Source organism: Zalophus californianus, chromosome 17 (genome assembly GCF_009762305.2).
Source record: "Zalophus californianus isolate mZalCal1 chromosome 17, mZalCal1.pri.v2, whole genome shotgun sequence".
Lineage (NCBI taxonomy): Eukaryota > Metazoa > Chordata > Mammalia > Carnivora > Otariidae > Zalophus > Zalophus californianus.
Window position 1 is genome coordinate 7159050 of NC_045611.1, and position 17677 is coordinate 7176726.

The following is a 17677-nucleotide window of genomic DNA, read 5'->3' on the forward strand; positions in this document are numbered from 1 at the left end:
GGCTACTTATACAAGGAAGTGACCATGCTGGGCTTCATCTTTGCCTTTTGATTACTCCTGCATCAGCCGACTGGCTCCCACCCAGTCTCCAAGGAGACATTCCCGATCCTCAGACAAGTCCTTGCACCCTCTACGAGGTTCATGATTCTGTCTGTCCCGTTTGGGGTACCCAGGCCTCTTGGGATCTGTAAAGTAATAAAGTCGGTTCCTGGATTGTTTCCAGTATTTTGAAATATCAAAGAGAAACTGTGTCAGAGCTCCTATGGCCAATGCCCAACAACCCGCTTCGTTTGGAATGACTCAGTTTAGACCTGGCTATGAACCCTGCTCTGGGTGACCTTGATCCTCTGTAGAAGGAGGGGAGAGTATCCTTTAACAGGACTAGGGGCACTACCTTCCCGGGGACCTCAGGGACCCAACGGCACAGGAACGCGCTCCCGCGAAGCCATCTCTGCCGGGAACCCCCTCAATACCCCGGGGCGTCTCCCACACTAGCAAAGCTGGAGCTGCTGACCTTGCACTTTCACTAGCCGTAAAGCGACTCCGGGGAACGAGGTCCTGCCCCGCCCCGCGCCGCACCGCAGCCCCCGACTCCGACCAGCTACTGCGCTAGGCCCCGCCCCTCACCGCCTGCCCCTACCGGGCCGCAATTCGGCCGCATATCCCCGCCCCTTTCGCGCGCGTCGCCCTATCCGAGGCCGCGCCCGGCCTGGAGTCCCCGCCCCCGCCCCACAAAGCCCCTCCCCCACGGCCCGGACCAGCCGGCTCGCTCCGGCTCGCTCCGGTCTGGGGCCGCCTCCGCCCCGCCCCTGCCCCGCCCCTGCCGGCTGGGGTTCCCGAGTCCCTTGTACCGCGACCCCCGCACGTCTGTGAACATGGCGCTGCGAGCGGTGCGGAGCGTGCGGGCTGCGGCCTGCAGTCTGCGCGTCGCCTCCGCGCCCGCCGCACCGTGCCTGACGCGGCCCTGGGGGCTGAGGGCGGGCGCCGTCCGGACACTGCGCACGGGCTCCGCTCTGCTCTCCGGTAAGCGCGCGGGCGGGCACGTGGGGGAGAGCCGGGCTGCTTGGGGCAACAGGGCTGGGCGCCTCCCTCCGCGGGTCGCTGCTTACCTCGAGTCCCCAGTGCTGACACCCGGGTCAGGCGAGGCGACCCCTGCCCACGCTTCTTTCTACTGCTGGGATCCCTAGTTGCGTGGCCGACACCGCAGCCTTTGTCCTGAGGGTTGGGGAGCCAGGAGGAGGAAGCCTGGACTACACGCGCGACTGCCAAGTGCGAGCTCGTTCCACGGGAGCGCCGGCCGCTCGCTGCTGGAGAACCGTGCAAGCGTCGCTAAGCTCCTTCGCGACCTTAGGTTATCCCGCGTGTGTGTGCATCGTGGGCCCTAAAATTGGAGACATGGTAGGCTTTAGTTTGCTACATGGACTGTCACTGAGAACTCTAAAGTAAAATTATAGAGCGATTAATGTAATTAAACTCTAAAGTAAAATTATAGAGCGATTAATGTAATTAAAGCACTGGGGCTAGATTTTTACTAGCAAAAGTGAGCATAACTTGGAAGACTTGGCTGTTTCCTACAAACAGTGAGATAAAGTCTTTGGGACTCTTACATTCTACTAAAACCTATATTGAGTCGTGGATGTGTTGGGACAGAAATGAGGCCTCATACGGACATGCAATTAAAATAACTGGGGGCCCTGCCCACAAATGTCTTGGTCATCTGTGCTACCATACTTCAGCACAATTATCACCTCAGAAAAAGTTTCCTTACTGCGTGCACAAATGATTGAGATGCTAATGCACCTCCAAGAACTCAGGCTTCTTTCTTAGGGGTGCATAAGCCTGTGATGGCTGTTGTCGCGTTAAGTTCACTGTCTTAGAAACCTGTTTGGGAATGGAACACTTGATGACATTTATTCCAGTCTGAAACATAAAGATGCTTCTCTTCCGTTGCCAATATATTCCTTTAGTTCTGTTGGTGACACCTATCAGTAAGCACCAATTTGAATACAAAGGGGAAAGCATATCTCAGAGAAGAAATGAATTTCAAGTCTGGTGGGTTTTTTTGGTTATTCAGTGTGACGCTTACTGCTGGCTTTTTGCAGTTTCCAGTTAGCTAGTTAAATATTGTCCAAAATAGGGCACCTGGGTGGCTCAGTTGGTTAAGCAACTGCCTTCGGCTCAGGTCATGATCCTGGAGTCCCGGGATCGAGTTCCACATCGGGCTCCCTGCTCAGCAGGGAGTCTGCTTCTCCCTCTGATCCTCTTCCCTCTCGTGCTCTCTATCTCTCATTCTCTCTCTCTCAAATAGATAAATAAAATCTTTAAAAAAAAATATTGTCCAAAATAGTAATAACCCATGATCTGGTTGAACACCAAGGTTTTTAAGAACAGAGAGATCCAAGTTCCAGTTTTGATCCTCTTACTAGATCTGTGATCTTGGGCAGAGTCACTTAATTTCTGAGTCTGTTCCCCTCATCAGAAAAATGTAAATGATAATACCTCTACCACGCAGAGTTGTTGGGAGGATGAAATGAAATAATGTAACTGCTGTACATATAACCTTCCCTGGTGGTCTAGTGGTTAGGATTCGGCGCTCTCATATAGCCTAAGACATAGTAAGTACTTGGCAAATGTTACTCGTTATTAAATATTATAGAACCAAGTAGGTAAAAATTGGCCAATATTTGTTATCTGGCTAGTGACTTTGGAACACTTTTTTTTAGTAAGCTCCATGCTCCACGTGTGGCTTGAACTCATGACCCTGAGATTAAGTCACATGCTCCACCTACTGAGCCAGCCAGGTGCCCCTTGACTTGTGACTTTGAAAGGAGGAAAATGCAGACTTTTCATAAATTACTGAAATGCCTCATTTTGAGGCCAAAAATGATGTTCTTAAAGGCTCAGTAGGAAAGTAATTTTTACCTAATCTGTCCACTTTTTTCCTATTAGGCTGAGGGCTAAAGGAGAATTAAACTAATCATTGTCTTTAGCCTAAACAGCTTGGCCTTGTAAAAAGTCTCCCGGACTTTGAAATTAAGTGGACTTAACATGCATTTACCTTACTAATGTTGCTGTCTTTCCTCCAAATTTGTGGTTGTTCAATTGTTAAACTGAGTGTATGTGAGCAACCTTACTCCTAAGATTATCTTTACAATAAGGCAAGATGCCAAGGCCAAAATTGAGACAGTAGTCTCAGAGAAGTCATTATTTCATAATTTGTATTATAATCGACCAGTTCTAGAGTTGTAACAGTGATAGGGAGAATTGAGTGTAGCCAAATATGTACAGAGATATTTTGCTCAGAATCTACTTAATTAAAACTAAAGAATTACTTCACTCCTTAAACTTCTGAGTGCTTACTGTTTGGTAAGCTCTGTGTTAGAACTGGGAATACAAATGAAAATGAGATAATGAGATAAACCATGCTCTTGCTTGCTTTGTACTTCATCTCCTTGCTGGGAAGAATGGACAAAAGGGTTATATGTGTAGCTCCTTAAGTGCTGTGTATTGTAGGGTCAGGATCTGAAGAGAGTGGTACAGAGTGCTGTAGGAGTCAGTTGGATGGCCTAGGAACCTTGGAGGGCTACAAAAGGCTTCTGGCAGGAAAGAAATTCTAACTTGAAGTACTCAAGAAAAGGCAGTGGGGGAGAGAGTTGCAGTCAGAACACCAAGTTAGAAACTTTACGGAAAGATCAGATTGACCTGAAGCATTTAGTTATTTGAAGTGGAATGAAGCAAAGCAAGTTCCTTTGTGACAGATTTTACAACTTCTTACAGTGAAGAATATGAAATTAAAGTTTTTTAATGATTAAGGGAAAAAGAAAGCAGTAAGTTACATTCTGCTGTGTATCAGAGCTGTGTAATCAAAGCATTTTAATGCTGTTTTAAGTACAACTCTCTTGTGGGTAAGGGGTAAGAGTGAACCAGAAAGGCTTACTCGAATACAGCATGTGAATTGATGAACCATTGTCCTATTAACTTCTGAGGCATTGTTTTTGGAAAAATACTTGGCCTCAGAATGTGGTAACATAATATTTAAGAAGGTAGCATTATGCTTTTTAAAAAAAATTATTTATTCTTTAAAGCAAGTACTACTAACATTAAATTCTAAATAGCTTTTTTCACATGTCTTGAACTTTGGTCAGTCTTTTTTCTAGGAATCCTTGAATAGTTCGGCCATGTCTTTGAAGAAAAGAAGCTCATAAAGCCAAGGGCTAACCTGTCCATTGAATGTTGAGCAGAACTTGACTTTCCACCAGTTAATGCCTTAGCTCTGAGGTGACTGTTGAGTTCTGATCTTATAGTTTGTTTCTTTAAATGATAGTAGCCACTTTCTTCAAGGGCAGGCTTGAATTCAATGAAAATGGAATTTTAAGAACTTGGTCAAGTTGTAATTGTTGCAGGTCAATTTCATTCATGTAAGATTCCACTTTATAACCAGGATGCATTGAAGCCCTCTTAGGTCAACTCTACCTAAAGAGGCACATTTTTTTTTCTTCAGGTTAAATCATTTATAAGCATTATGAGCATTTATGCTCCCTCACCCCAAGTCTACAGAGGGACAGACTACCTTCTGTAAGACAGACCAGTAATAGATGAGTATATATTTTGAAGTACGCTCCAAAATAGTTTGTATGTGTAATTTAGACTAATGTTGGAATAACCAAATCTCCAAAAGATGCACAAGGTGTTATTCACATCAAGCCATCTTTGCCTAAATGATACTACTCTTGAGATGTTCCGTCTTTTCATGTGATCTGGTTTTTTCTGGGCAGTGTATTATTGAAATGCAGTGTTAAGTCAAACACAAATACTGGGAAAGTCTTGCCTTTTGACAGTATTGATATGAAAAGTGCTTTTTAAGAAGTGATACCACTGCTTTTCTGAAATATTGGTCTTCTATTTTAGTGCGTAAATTCACAGACAAACATGAATGGATAACAACAGAAAATGGTATTGGAACAGTGGGAATCAGCAATTTTGCACAGGTATTGGATTGTCTTGAAATACTTAAAACAATGTGCTCTTGCCTAAATTGGATTGCTCTACCTTTTAAAGATTGTTTATTCTGCCCCTTATTATTTTGGGCCCTTTAAAGAACATCAATGAAGTAAACAAGTAAAAATATAAATTTAGTTAGAGCAGTATATAGTGCTTTAAGAGATTATTAAAAGGTTAACACTTAGAAGTAAACACCTTATTCAAGAAAGAAATGTTTCATCTTTGGGCAGTTAAGGAAAAAATAAGAGCAAGCAGAAGGCGTTGGGAGTGTTGACAGTGTTTGTGGATACTGTGATACATGCACAACCCCAAGGGATAAAGAAGGAAAACCTAGACTGGCACAGATTAGACAAAGGCAAACCTTTTATGTAGCCAATCTTTTTCTTTAATTTCACTATCCCCACTGATCCCATAATGAGAAATTATTCAGAAGAAAATGAGAAGCCAAAGAGCAAGTATGAGTCAGTGATTTTCAGCTGGGGCTGTGGGGGGCGGTGGGGCAAGAAGGGGAACCTGTTAACTGATAGGACTATATACTAGTCTTCAGAAGTGTTGGGATCTCAGGTATTGAGCATCAATGACAATTGTTATCATCACTGGCCTGTGTACATACTGAGGCCCAGTACAGGGTACTGTGTACAACACTGTACAAGTGTCTTCACCTCCTGGAGTTTTATCTATGAGGGGAATCACCTACATGGAAAATGACACGCAAAACATATGATGGATAACCTGCATAGTACAAGGGTTGTAACTCACCTGATGGAGAGCTCACTTCTTAACTTGGAATCAAGATCTTCAGGGAGTACAAGGTATGAGGACTATGATTTACAGATCAGTGGGTAGGATTTTAGCAAATACAGCAGGGGAAATGGCCTAAGCAAAACTGCAAAGGTAGAAAAGCACAAGGTGTTTGTTCTCAGAGGAGCTAGTATATGGGGGGGATGAGGGGGATATGGTTTATGACAGGAGTCACTGCTGCTTGTGGGCCAGGCTAGCTGGTGGCCTGTTTTCTTACAGGTCCTGAGCTAAGAATGTTTTGCATTTTTGAAGAGTTGTAAGAAAAACTAAAGAATGTGGCCCCTGGAGTGTAAAATATGTACTATCTGAATTATAGAAGGTTAGTGTTTGACTTGTTTCTATTCACTAGGAGGTTTAATTTGATTTCTTAAAGGTTTGTTTTGTTTGTTTTAGGAAGCTCTGGGAGATGTTGTTTACTGTAGTCTGCCTGAAGTTGGGACAAAACTGAACAAACAAGGTATTTTTCTCATCTTGGTATATTATCCATGCCGTAAGTTTTCTTTACCTTGAATAATAACTTGTTTGCACCTAGGACCAGTTAGAGTGCTTTTTACTCAAGTAATAGAAAACTCATCTAAAAGATTAAAGTTGGGGTTTATCTCCCTCAAGGAGTCTGGAGATAGGTGGATACAGGGGATTGGCTTAGTGGCACAGTGAAGGCTCATCAAGGACATGACCTCTTTTCATACTTTTTCTGCCTCAGTGTGTCAGAGGTCACAAAATGGCAGCAAAATCTTCAAGCATCACTTTCTCAAATGGCCATATCCAAAAGTAGGATGAGAAGGTAAAATCTGTTTTTCTTTGGAGACAGTAAAGAATCTTTTTCTAGGTATCTTTGACAATATTGGCCATGTTTTTTTTTCTGCTTAAACTTTCCCCATCATTTATCTTTTTTTTTTTAAGATTTATTTATTTATTTATTTGAGAGAGAGAGAATGAGAGGGAAGAGGGTCAGAGGGAGAAGCAGACTCCCTGCTGAGCAGGAAGCCCGATGTGGGACTCAATCCCGGGACTCCAGGATCATGACCTGAGCCGAAGGCAGTCGCTTAACCGACTGAGCCACCCAGGCGCCCTCCCCATCATTTATCTTGTTTGAACTTTTTCTGCTTCCTGGCTCTCATATAATATTAGGTCATATCCCTCTTTTTTGAAGGTCTTCATAGGAACCTTTCCGATGCCATAACAAGATCCTGTTGTGATTAATAATCTTTGTCCATTTTCCTGTGTTCTCTACATCAGAGAACAGTTGTTCTTGTTTTCTCATGATATTTTGTACCCACTCTGCTGCTCTCAAGCAAGAGATCCTGTTTCTGAACATCTCTTTACAGCAAGTGAGCAGCATGAACCTGGTTTCTATGCTTAAAAAACTTACGTTAACATAAATATCCCTAGTGAATACTGTCTTTAAACTTTTCTGCTAAAGGCTTTTATAAAATTGATGAAAAATTTACATACAGTGAATGCATGAAGTCTACAATCCAGTGAGTTCTGACAAACGAAACACTGTGTAAGCCTTGCCAATTAAAACCCTTCTCAAGACAACCTGTTCTCTGATTTCTGACACCATAGGTTAGTTTTGTCTATTATTTAAACTTCATTCAAAAGGAACCACACAGTTTTTATATTATGTCTGGCTTCTTTTGTCCAGTGTCATGATTTTGAGATTTATGTTGAGTGACCAGTAGTTTATTTTTTTTATTGCTGAGTAGCGTACCATTAGGTAACATTTTAATCTTTTCTCCTGTTGATGGATTTCCGTGTTTCTAGTTTTTAGCTATTAGAAATAAAGCTACTATAAACTTTTTTGTTGAAGTCTTTTTTGTAGATGTGTTCATTTCTCTTGGGTATATATATGTGTGTGTATATGTGTATATATATGCATATATATATGAGTGGAATTTGTGGCTTGTAGTATAGTAGTTGTATGTTTTAACTTTTTAAGAAATTGCCAAACAGGTTCCCAAAGTGGTTGTACCATTTTACATTCTCACCAGCAATATGAGAGAGTTCTAGGCACTGCAGATCTCACTGTGAGATGACAAATTATTTTTGAGTACCCCCTTCCATGTGCTTTTTGCCACTCACATCTGTTTGTAGTCTCTAGTCAAGCCTTTTCCAATTTATTTGTGTTGTCTTTTTACCATTGATTTTTAGGCATTCTATATATTCTAGGTACAAATCCTTTTTCAGATCTATATTTTGTGAAATTTTGTCATAGTTTGTTATTTTGTCTTTTCATTTTAACTGTTCTTTTGATAAGCTTTTAATTTTTTTTTGATAAGCTTTTAATTTTTAACAAGTCCAAGTTATTAATGTTTTTATTTATGTACAGAACATTGCATCTTTTCTAAGAAATCTTTGTCTCCATGGTTCCCATCCTATATGCCCTAGAGCTATGGGATAGTTAAAATTTTCAGTCTCTTTTGGACACCACACACTGATAGCTCAATAGAGTTAAGTTATCCAATATTAGATCTGTGTTATCTTGGGTAATGTGTCTTTGAAGCAAATTTTGCATGAGAGTAAGCAAGGATCATCAGTAAGACAGTGTGGTGTTCAGTCTGATTCCCTGATAGAGAACTTGTATAGTATGCAACAGACACACATTATCAGTAAATACTCGTAGTTAAAAATGAAAAATATATTACTAAGATACTTAGGGCACTATGAACCAAGAAAGTTTGAGCAACTCTGGCCTATACCAAGTTTGCAAAGGTACTCTCCGTGTTTTCTTCTTGAAACTTTATATAGTTTTTGCTTCCATTTTCAAGCATTATTAAATTGACTGATTCTTAACAGTTTTATAGATTCCTTTGAATCTTCTATGTAAACAATAATGTAATCTGTAAATAAAGAACTTTATTTCTTTTCAATATTTATGCATTTTCTTTCTTTTTCTTGCCTTATATACTGAGCCCTCAGTATAATGTTGTATAGAAGCAGTGAGGTAGACATCATTGCCTTGGCCTTGTTCCTGATCTTGAGAATGCATTAAGATTTCATCATTTAGGCATGATAGTTAGCTGGGGGTTTTTGATAGAATCTCATTATCAGATGAGGAGGTTCCTTTCCATCTAGTTTGCTGATAGTTTTTATCGTTTATAGATGTTGAATTTTGTCACATTTGTTTTATCCATCTTATTGACATGATCATAAGGGTTTTCTCCTTTATTCTGTTAATGTGATGAATAAGGTTATTTTTAAATGTTTAACCAGATTTGCACTCCTGGTAGTTATGATGCAAAAATTACCTTTAAAAATATACTGTGGGATTTGATTTGCTAATTAATCATTTTTGTATTAATATTCATTAGAGAGATTGGTCTTTTACAATGGCTTTGTCAGATTTTGGAATTAGTTATATTGACCTCTTGCTTTTGTTTGTTTTTGTTTTTTTAAGATTTTTATTTATTTATTTGCCAGAGTGAGAGAGAGCACAAGCAGGGGGGTACCATCAAACAGAGGGAGAAGCAGGCTCCCTGTAGAGCAAGGAGCCCAATCTGGGACTCAATTCCAGGACCCTGGGATCATGACCTGAGCCGAAGGCAGACACTTAACCAACTGAGCCACCCAGGCATCCCTGTATAGGCCTCTTAGACTAAGTTTGGAAATGTTCTCACCTTCTCTCTTTTTCTGAAAGAATGTGCAAGATTGGTATTATTTCTTCCTTAAATGTTTAATAGAATTAATTAGCTAAATCTTGAGTCAGATGATTTCTTTCTGATACAAACTTAATTTCTTTAATAGATATAAGGCTGTTCATATTTTCTACATTATCTTTGATTTCCTTATATTTTGGGGGGAATTTTTCCAGGTTGTCAAATTCAGTAGTAAAGATGTGGTAATTTGTGTGTTTTCTCTCTTTTTTTTCATCAGTCTTGTTAGCTATTAATCATATTAATCCTGAAAGAAGCAAATTTTTACCGTTAATTTTTTTATAGTCCATTTATTTCATGCTCCTAGCTTTGTTTTCTTCCTTCAAATTAGACTTAATTTCTCTATCTAATTTTTCCTTAGGTAGAAAATTGGGGCTTTGTTTTAGTAAGTACTTTTTTACCCATACTATAAAACGCTGTCTCCCTTGTGATCGGTAGCAGCTAAAATCTAAGTTTAATTCTTTTAGCCTTAGGTGGGACACCAGCTGTGCATGCATGACTCAGGCATCATTCAGAGACCTGGACAGAGTTTATACACAGGATTTGGGGCTCTCCCTTTTAGTCTCTCTCCTTGGGCTTTCCCACCTCACTTTCCAGTAGTTATGGCGGCCTCAACTTGTCTTCTGGTCCCTTATGCCAATTCAGACTGAGATTTTCTCTCAGAATTTTGTCTGCCCCAAATGGCAAAGATTGGTGCCTGTCTTCAGGCCAAAAGCCATTTGGCTCAGTCGTTAAGCGTCTGCCTTCGGCTCAGGTCATGATCCCAGGGTCCTGGGATCGAGCCCCGCATCAGGCTCTCTGCTCCGCGGGAAGCCTGCTTCTCCTTCTCCTTCTCTCTCTCCCTCTCCCTCTCCCCCTGCTTGTGTTCCCTCTCTCACTGTGTCTCTCTCTCTGGCAAATAAATAAATAAATAATCTTTAAAAAAAAAATCAAAAATCACTATTGTCCCTTCTTTCAAGTGTTGTCTCCTTTCCATGAACTGACTGCTATTGTTCATTTTCTAGTGTCTCTAGAACCCAGGTCATTGATTTTTAAGATGTTCTTTGTAAATGAGACCTAAAGATAATTGCCTTCTAAGCACTATTTTAGCTATATCCCACACATTTGGGTATATTTTATTCTCAGTATCATTCAGTTCAGATCACTCAGTGTTGTCCCAGAGGTGACCAAGGCTCTGTTAATTTTTCAGTCTTTTTTCATTCAAAAGACTGAAATATGGTTAATTTCACGTGCTCTTTCTTCACATTCACTGACCCTTCTGCTGTTACTGCCACCCGGTGAATTTTATTTTAGATATTATACTTCAGTTCTAGAATGTCCGTTTTTAAAATTTCAATTTCTTTGCAGGTATTCCCCCATGTGTTCACACATGATGATCTTTTTAAAAATCTGAACATATTTGTAATAGTTACTTTTAGGTTCTCTGCTTATTCCAGTATGTGGGTCTATGGGTCCTTTTAGCATCTGTTGACTACTTTTTCTCTTGACCATGGCTCCCTTCTTTATAGGATTTCAACCCTCAGTTTCCAGCCACCTTCGCAGGCCCACGTTCCATCCTCTGACCTCTCAAGCAAATAAGACTGGTTTTCTCTGTGTTCTGGTGAAACTGTGTGCTTTGAATGGGGCAGTGTTGTCAGTACAAATTATATAAAAGAAGATCTCACTCAGTTTGGGCCCCTTTTAAGGATTGACTCCTCCTTTGGTCACCCTTTAGAGCCTTCATATAATTGTTTTTTGTTTTGTTCAGAGTTTATAATTGTTATCTGTAAGAAGGCTGGTCTGATGAGGTACTTCACCATTACTGGAATCTCCTAAAATTTCATTTTCATTGAGTTTTACTGGGTTTAAGTACATCTGGTATTTAGATACATCACCATTTGTTGTTGATTCCGTCTAAAAACAGGTCCACTTAATTGAGGATATTTATACCCTTCACACAGGTGATATGAGCATGACGAAACTTTTTTTTTTTTTTTTTTAGTTAAAGATACTAAGAATGCTTTGGGGGCACCTGGGTGGCTCAGTCAGTTAAGTGTCTGCCTTTGGCTCAGGTCATGATCCCAGGGTCCTGGGATCAAGCCCTGTGTCAGGCTCCCTGCTCAGCAGAGAGTCTGCTTCTCCTTCTCCCTGCTTGTGCTCTCTCTTGTATCTCTCTCAAATAAATAAGTAAAATCTTTAAAGATATTTAGAATGTTTTATCGTGCCTGTATTAAAGGTGACCACTTATCCCTATTTTATATTTTCAGGTCATTGACTTTTGATATTTAATATCTTAATTTTCTCAATTTAGATGAGTTTGGTGCTTTGGAAAGTGTGAAAGCTGCTAGTGAACTCTATTCTCCTCTATCAGGAGAAGTAACTGAAATTAATGAAGCTCTTGCAGAAAATCCAGGACTTGTCAACAAATCTTGTTATGAAGATGGTAAGTTGTTGCTAGAAATGTTTTCAAAGGATTATTGCTGCAGTTAACATTTAGAGTTTAAAGCAAGCTTTAGCAGATTTAGCTATCTTTTTGTACTTTTTTTTTTTTAAGATTTTATTTATTTGACAGAGAGACACAGCGAGAGAGGGAACACCAGCAGGGGGAGTGGGAGAGGGAGAAGCAGGCTTCCCGCGGAGCAAGGAGCTGGGCGCGGGGCTTGATCCCAGGACCCTGGGATCATGACCTGAGCTGAAGGCAGACGCTTAACGACTGAGCCACCCAGGTGCCCCTCTTTTTGATACGAGATAGGGATATTTTGCTTTAAAAAAGGGAAACACAGATTAGCTGAATATATAAGGTTAGCTTTAAGGGGCGCCTGGGTGCCTCAGTTGGTTAAGTGACTGCCTTCGGCTCAGGTCATGATCCTGGAGTCCTGGGATCGAATCCTGCGTCGGGTTCCCTGCTCGGCGGGGAGTCTGCTTCTCCCTCTGACCCTCTTCCCTCTCGTGCTCTCTGTCTCTCATTCTCTCTTAAATAAATAAAATCTTTGAAAAAAAAAAAGGTTAGCTTTAAGATCTCTGTCAATAAAAGCATTGCCTTCTTTTACAGAGTTCTTAGTATTACAGGTATAGACTTTTTATGAACACTTTTCAAAGTATTTAACTCTTCAGACATAAAGGTGGTAATAAATTAATACGTATTGCATCAGTTTTGTCACATTTTCATCTTCTTAATAACCCAGTGAAGTATGGTAGCAGCAGTTTTCTCCATTTTGTACATGAATTACAAAATTAAGATTAGCTTGTAGTTCTCTGTTGCCTGTCACCTAGCCCTTCTAACTCTAGTAGTGCTTTCTGTTCCCTCCTCTCCTTCACCTCAGCAGTTACAGTGTCGGTGTTCCTTCTGTTAAAGAAAGATATCCCTGGTCTTGTATATTTGGATCCCTCAATGTTGTTGATGGTTGCGACAACTTGAGGTTTTTTTGTTGTTTTTAATTTTTAAAAATTTAATTCTAGTATTGTTAACATAGTGTTTATATTAGTTTCAGGTGTACAATATAGTGATTCAGCAATTCTACACATTACTCATAGCTTATCATGATAAATGTACTTTTTTTTTAAAGATTTTATTTATTTATTTGCGAGAGAGAGAGAATGAGAGATAGAGAACACGAGAGGGAAGAGGGTCAGAGGGAGAAGCAGACTCCCCACTGAGCAGGGAGCCCAATGCAGGACTCAATTCCGGGACTCCAGGATCATGACCTGAGCCGAAGGCAGTCGCTTAACCAACTGAGCCACCCAGGCGCCCAATAAATGTACTCTTTAATCCCCATGCCATATTTCATCCATCCTTCCACCTACCTTGCCCTGATAATTATCAGTTTGTTCTCTATACTGAAGAGTCTCTTTTTTTTTTTCCTTTGTTTGTTTTGTTTCATAAATTCCACATATGAGGGGTTTCTGGGTGGCTCAGTCAGTTAAGTATCCAACTCTTGACCTCAGCTCAAGTCTTGATTGGGGTCATGAGTTCAAGCCCCATGTTGGGCTCCATGCTGGGTGTGCAGCCTACTTTAAAAAAATTCCACATATGATTGAAATCCTGTGTTGTCTTTCTCCGACTGACTTATTTTGCTTAACATTATACTATCTAGCACCATCCATGTTGTTGCAAATGGCAAGATTTCATATTTTTCTTAATGGCTGAGTAATTATCCATTTTATACACAAACGCACAAATATATACACCACATCTTCATCTATTCATCTGTTGATGGACACTTGGGCTGCTCCATAGTTTGGCTATTTTAAATAATGCTTCAGTAAACATAGGGATGCATATAGCCTTTTGAATTAGTTTTTGCATTCTTTGGATAAATACTCAGTAGTGCAAATACTGGATCATAGGGTTTAACTTTTGGGGGCACCTCCATACTGTCTTCCAGTGGCTGCACCAGTTTGCATTCCCACCAACAGTGCACAGAGGTTTCTTTTTCTCCACATCTAGTCAACATTTTTTGTTTTTTGTGTTTTTTTATTATAGCCATTCTGACAGGTTTGAGGTTAAGAGTTCTTAATCCATTATAGTAGAATCTATTCTGGCTTTCATGCTTTTCAGTTGTGATATGCAAGGATATTAACTGAATTCTTAGGGCTAAAATATAAAGCTCCTTGAATAATGAGTGATTTATGTAAAGAATACTAGATCAATTTAAAAAGGTAATTTGGAATATAATACTTTTTTTCGGTTGCAGGTTGGCTGATCAAGATAGCACTCAGTGATCCTTCAGAACTGGATGAATTAATGAGTGAAGAAGCATATGAGAAATACATAAAATCTATTGAGGAGTGAAAATGGAACCCCTAAATAAACTAGTATGAAACAACTTAATCTAGCATAGTTGTCTTAAATTAGTGGTACACAGAGGATTTAAAATAGCAACTATTAGCAATACCAGTGGAGAAAGAAACTACTTGCAACAATGCTAATGGAAGAAAATACCCCTTAACTTTATAACGTTTGCAGAAAAACACAACATGCATCTGTTTTGCAACACCCTCTGATTTTTATGCTCCAGTTATAATATTCAGAATCCTGAAATTATCTTTGGTTAAAAACTAGTTATAAAAATTATGTAATTCAAGGATGACATTGTTGCCTTAAGCCTTAAGCTTACATCTATCCCTGGATGGGGGTCAAAATGCTTAAATAATCTTTCCATTGGACATAACTGGCAGTAGAGAAAGGTTTGTTAGTTGTATGTGTCAGATAAAGAACAATACTACCTTAATTTTGCAATATACTGCACTTGCTGGTGCTATTTTTATACAATGAAGCAACAGCCTTGCAGGAAGATAGTTTAATAATAAAACATTCAACTTCTTCGTTATTCATGTTTTTTGTTTTAATACTTCATTTAGTGACTCTGCTAGTATTTGTGAAAATGCTAATTTTAACTTATGGAAAGTTATTTTTTTAAAAGGAAATTTAAGCCATAGCAATGAAAGGTTCCAAGAAAATGTTTCCTTTTAGTCACAAATCTGGTTTTTCTTAAAGACCTAATTGCCTGATAGCATTAAGTACCATTTTTGGTCATCTTTAATATAATCACAAAGAAAGCACTGACTGGTGGTTTTTGTTTTGTGGTGTTTTGTTTTGTTTTTTGTAATGCTTCTAGGTTAGAAGACAGAAGAGGAAAACAAGGAAAGGTAAAAGTTGGATAAGCACAACACTTGGCATCCTTAAGAAAGTAAACCACATTCAGGTTTCCACTTTAATGGGAACAGAAATGGACATAGTGAAACTTTTTATGAGCTCGCACATTGACTTAGTGAATATTCTTCGCAGCTTAAGCAAATTTACAGTGCCCACTGGTGTTTTTAAGTAGCTAAATAGCATATTTTCTAAGCCAAGTATAATATGCTGATATTTTGAAGGGGATATTATATATACACACAAAACTGTAAATATATATAAATATACACATACACATAGCAAGAGCAGACAAACCTCTATCATTTTTCCCAGTTAATGCAGGAAAAGGGATGTATTCAAATACTACCACCTTCTGACGGTGAATAAACTGCAAATGTGAAAACCTAGATGAAATAGGTAGGTAAATAACAAATATTTCCTGCTCCTCCGGAGAGAGAAACCATCCTTTAAGGGCCATGTCACTGCTGAGCTATATCTTTGCACCCTTATCAAGAAAGTATTGAAAATATTTTGGGTGACTGTTTTCCTTGTTTGTATAATTATTAGTCAATTTTTAGTTATTAAAAATTAATTTACTCTGCTTTAGAAACAGAATGAGTAATAATTACATAGATTTACTCTTTTGTTTTGAAGTACTCTCATACATTACCTTCTTTGATGATTAAAGCAATATCCAGAGCTAGGTAGGACAGATCCATAAATACCACCATTTCACAGGAAAGAAAGGTAGTAGAGAGGGTAAGACACTTAAAGAGCTGGACACTTAAAAATCCATGGTTAGGATTTTCACATTTCCTGGTCCATTCTTTATCAGTTCTTTAGCTAGTGTTACTATAAAAATACTTATACTGGAATAGGGATGGTAGGGAGGGAGAATGAATGTTCTAAAGGAGGGAAGTATGCAAAAATGGCAATTCCAGAGTGAAAGGACATCAGTGATTATAATCTGAAAGAGATGGGCAGTTTTTATTCTCCCATCCTTTCCCAAAGACACATGCTTGCTTTGTTAGGCTCCCTTTGAGCTTTTTCAAAGAGCTGAACAGTATGGCAACTTGCTCTCTTGCTATTTAGAATACAGAACCATTTCAACCCTCATTTGTATCGTAGTGCTGCCAAAAATAACAGGCGTTGAATGGCCTTCCAAACAGTAAATCAAGAGAGAATTTAATTTCCTTGACCTCATAATTCCTTTTGAATGGTTTTGGTCTTAATAGAGCATTTTAATAAAGGTTTTGAGTAATGATTGCTAATAATTAAAACTCAAGAAACAGAACAGGTTACCCTAGAGGTATTACAAAAATCTTTTTATAACCTTAAAAATTTTATCACCTCCCCAAGTTTAAAGAAGTTGACAATGTTAAGTTTTAAGAAAGAAACTACTAGGGGCGGGCGCCTGGGTGGCTCAGTTGGTTAAGCGACTGCCTTCGGCTCAGGTCATGATCCTGGAGTCCCGGGATCGAGTCCCACATCGGGCTCCCTGCTCAGCAGGGAGTCTGCTTCTCCCTCTGACCCTCCCCCCTCTCATGTGCTCTCTCTCTCTCTCATTCTCGCTCTCTCAAATAAATAAAATCTTAAAAAAAAAAAAAACTACTAGGGGCGCCTGGGTGGCTCAGCTGGTTGAGCATCTGATTCTTGGTTTCAGTGGGGTCATGATCTCAGGGTTCTGGGATCTGCCTGCATCAGGCTCTGACCTCAGCAGAGAGTCTGCTTGAAATTCTCCCTCTACCCCTCCCCCTGCTTCTGTGTTCTCTCTAAAATAAATAAATCTTGGGGCACCTGGGTGGCTCAGTTGGTTAAGCATCTATCTGCCTTCGGCTCAGGTCATGATCCCAGGGTCCTGGGATGAAGCCCCACATGGGGCTCCCTGCTCCGCGGGGAGGCTTTTTTCTCCCTCTCCCACTCCCACTGCTTGTGTTCCCTCTCCCTCTCCCATGTAACTGTCCTTATTACTGCTTAACAATCACTATTCTTTCAGACCCAGTCACACATATGCCTTCCTCAGAAAGGGCCCTCACTTTACAAGGAGATTAAATTCTTCCCTGCAAATGGCTTTACTACTATCTATCCCCATCAGTATTTTCCCTTTCTAGGCCAGATTTAGGTTCACAGAAAAATTAAATAGAAAATACAGTTTTCATCTATCTCTTGCCTCCATCTTTCTGTTCTTGAAACATTCCTTGGCCAATTCTAGGACCTTATTCTACTAGAGCTTCTGATATCTTGATTCAGTCTGTAATTACAAAACAATTGTCCCTTCATGTTTCTGCTCAGTCATGCTATCAGGTTTTTACCTGCTAAACTTCAACAGTGATTACCACTAGCCCATTTAAAAGCAAGGTGTGCAGGCACAGTTACTGTAAAGGAAATCAATTACCATCTTCCAACTTTCCACATGTGCTTCATGAGAACATGCTTACAGTCATGTTTAATTAAGAGTCATTTAGTAAAATACTTCGTTAAAATTTTTGGTATACTTCCCAGAAACAGAAAGTAGCTTTAATGAGTGGGTAACAAAGCCTTCTGCTAGTCAGGTGATTTCAAATTTTGTTAACTGATTTCTCTGTGGAAAGGAGTTCTTAAAAAC

General features: G+C 39.8%; 2 protein-coding genes across 2 annotated transcripts in view; one reads left to right on the plus strand and one right to left on the minus strand.

Moving 5' to 3' along the window:
• BCO1 (beta-carotene oxygenase 1) overlaps nucleotides 1-17677 on the minus strand; it is a 136223-nt gene that overhangs the window by 116455 nt on the left and 2091 nt on the right. Inside the window, 1 exon segment of the mRNA XM_027617413.2 lies at nucleotides 1110-1381. The gene's annotated coding sequence lies outside the window, so the exon portion shown is untranslated.
• Nucleotides 779-15003, plus strand: GCSH (glycine cleavage system protein H). Its single transcript, XM_027618873.2, has 5 exons — nucleotides 779-1023; nucleotides 4909-4988; nucleotides 6196-6259; nucleotides 11749-11880; nucleotides 14132-15003. Exons 1-5 carry the CDS (start codon nucleotides 876-878, stop codon nucleotides 14227-14229), a joined length of 522 nt encoding a protein of 173 aa, XP_027474674.1. The 5' UTR covers nucleotides 779-875; the 3' UTR covers nucleotides 14230-15003.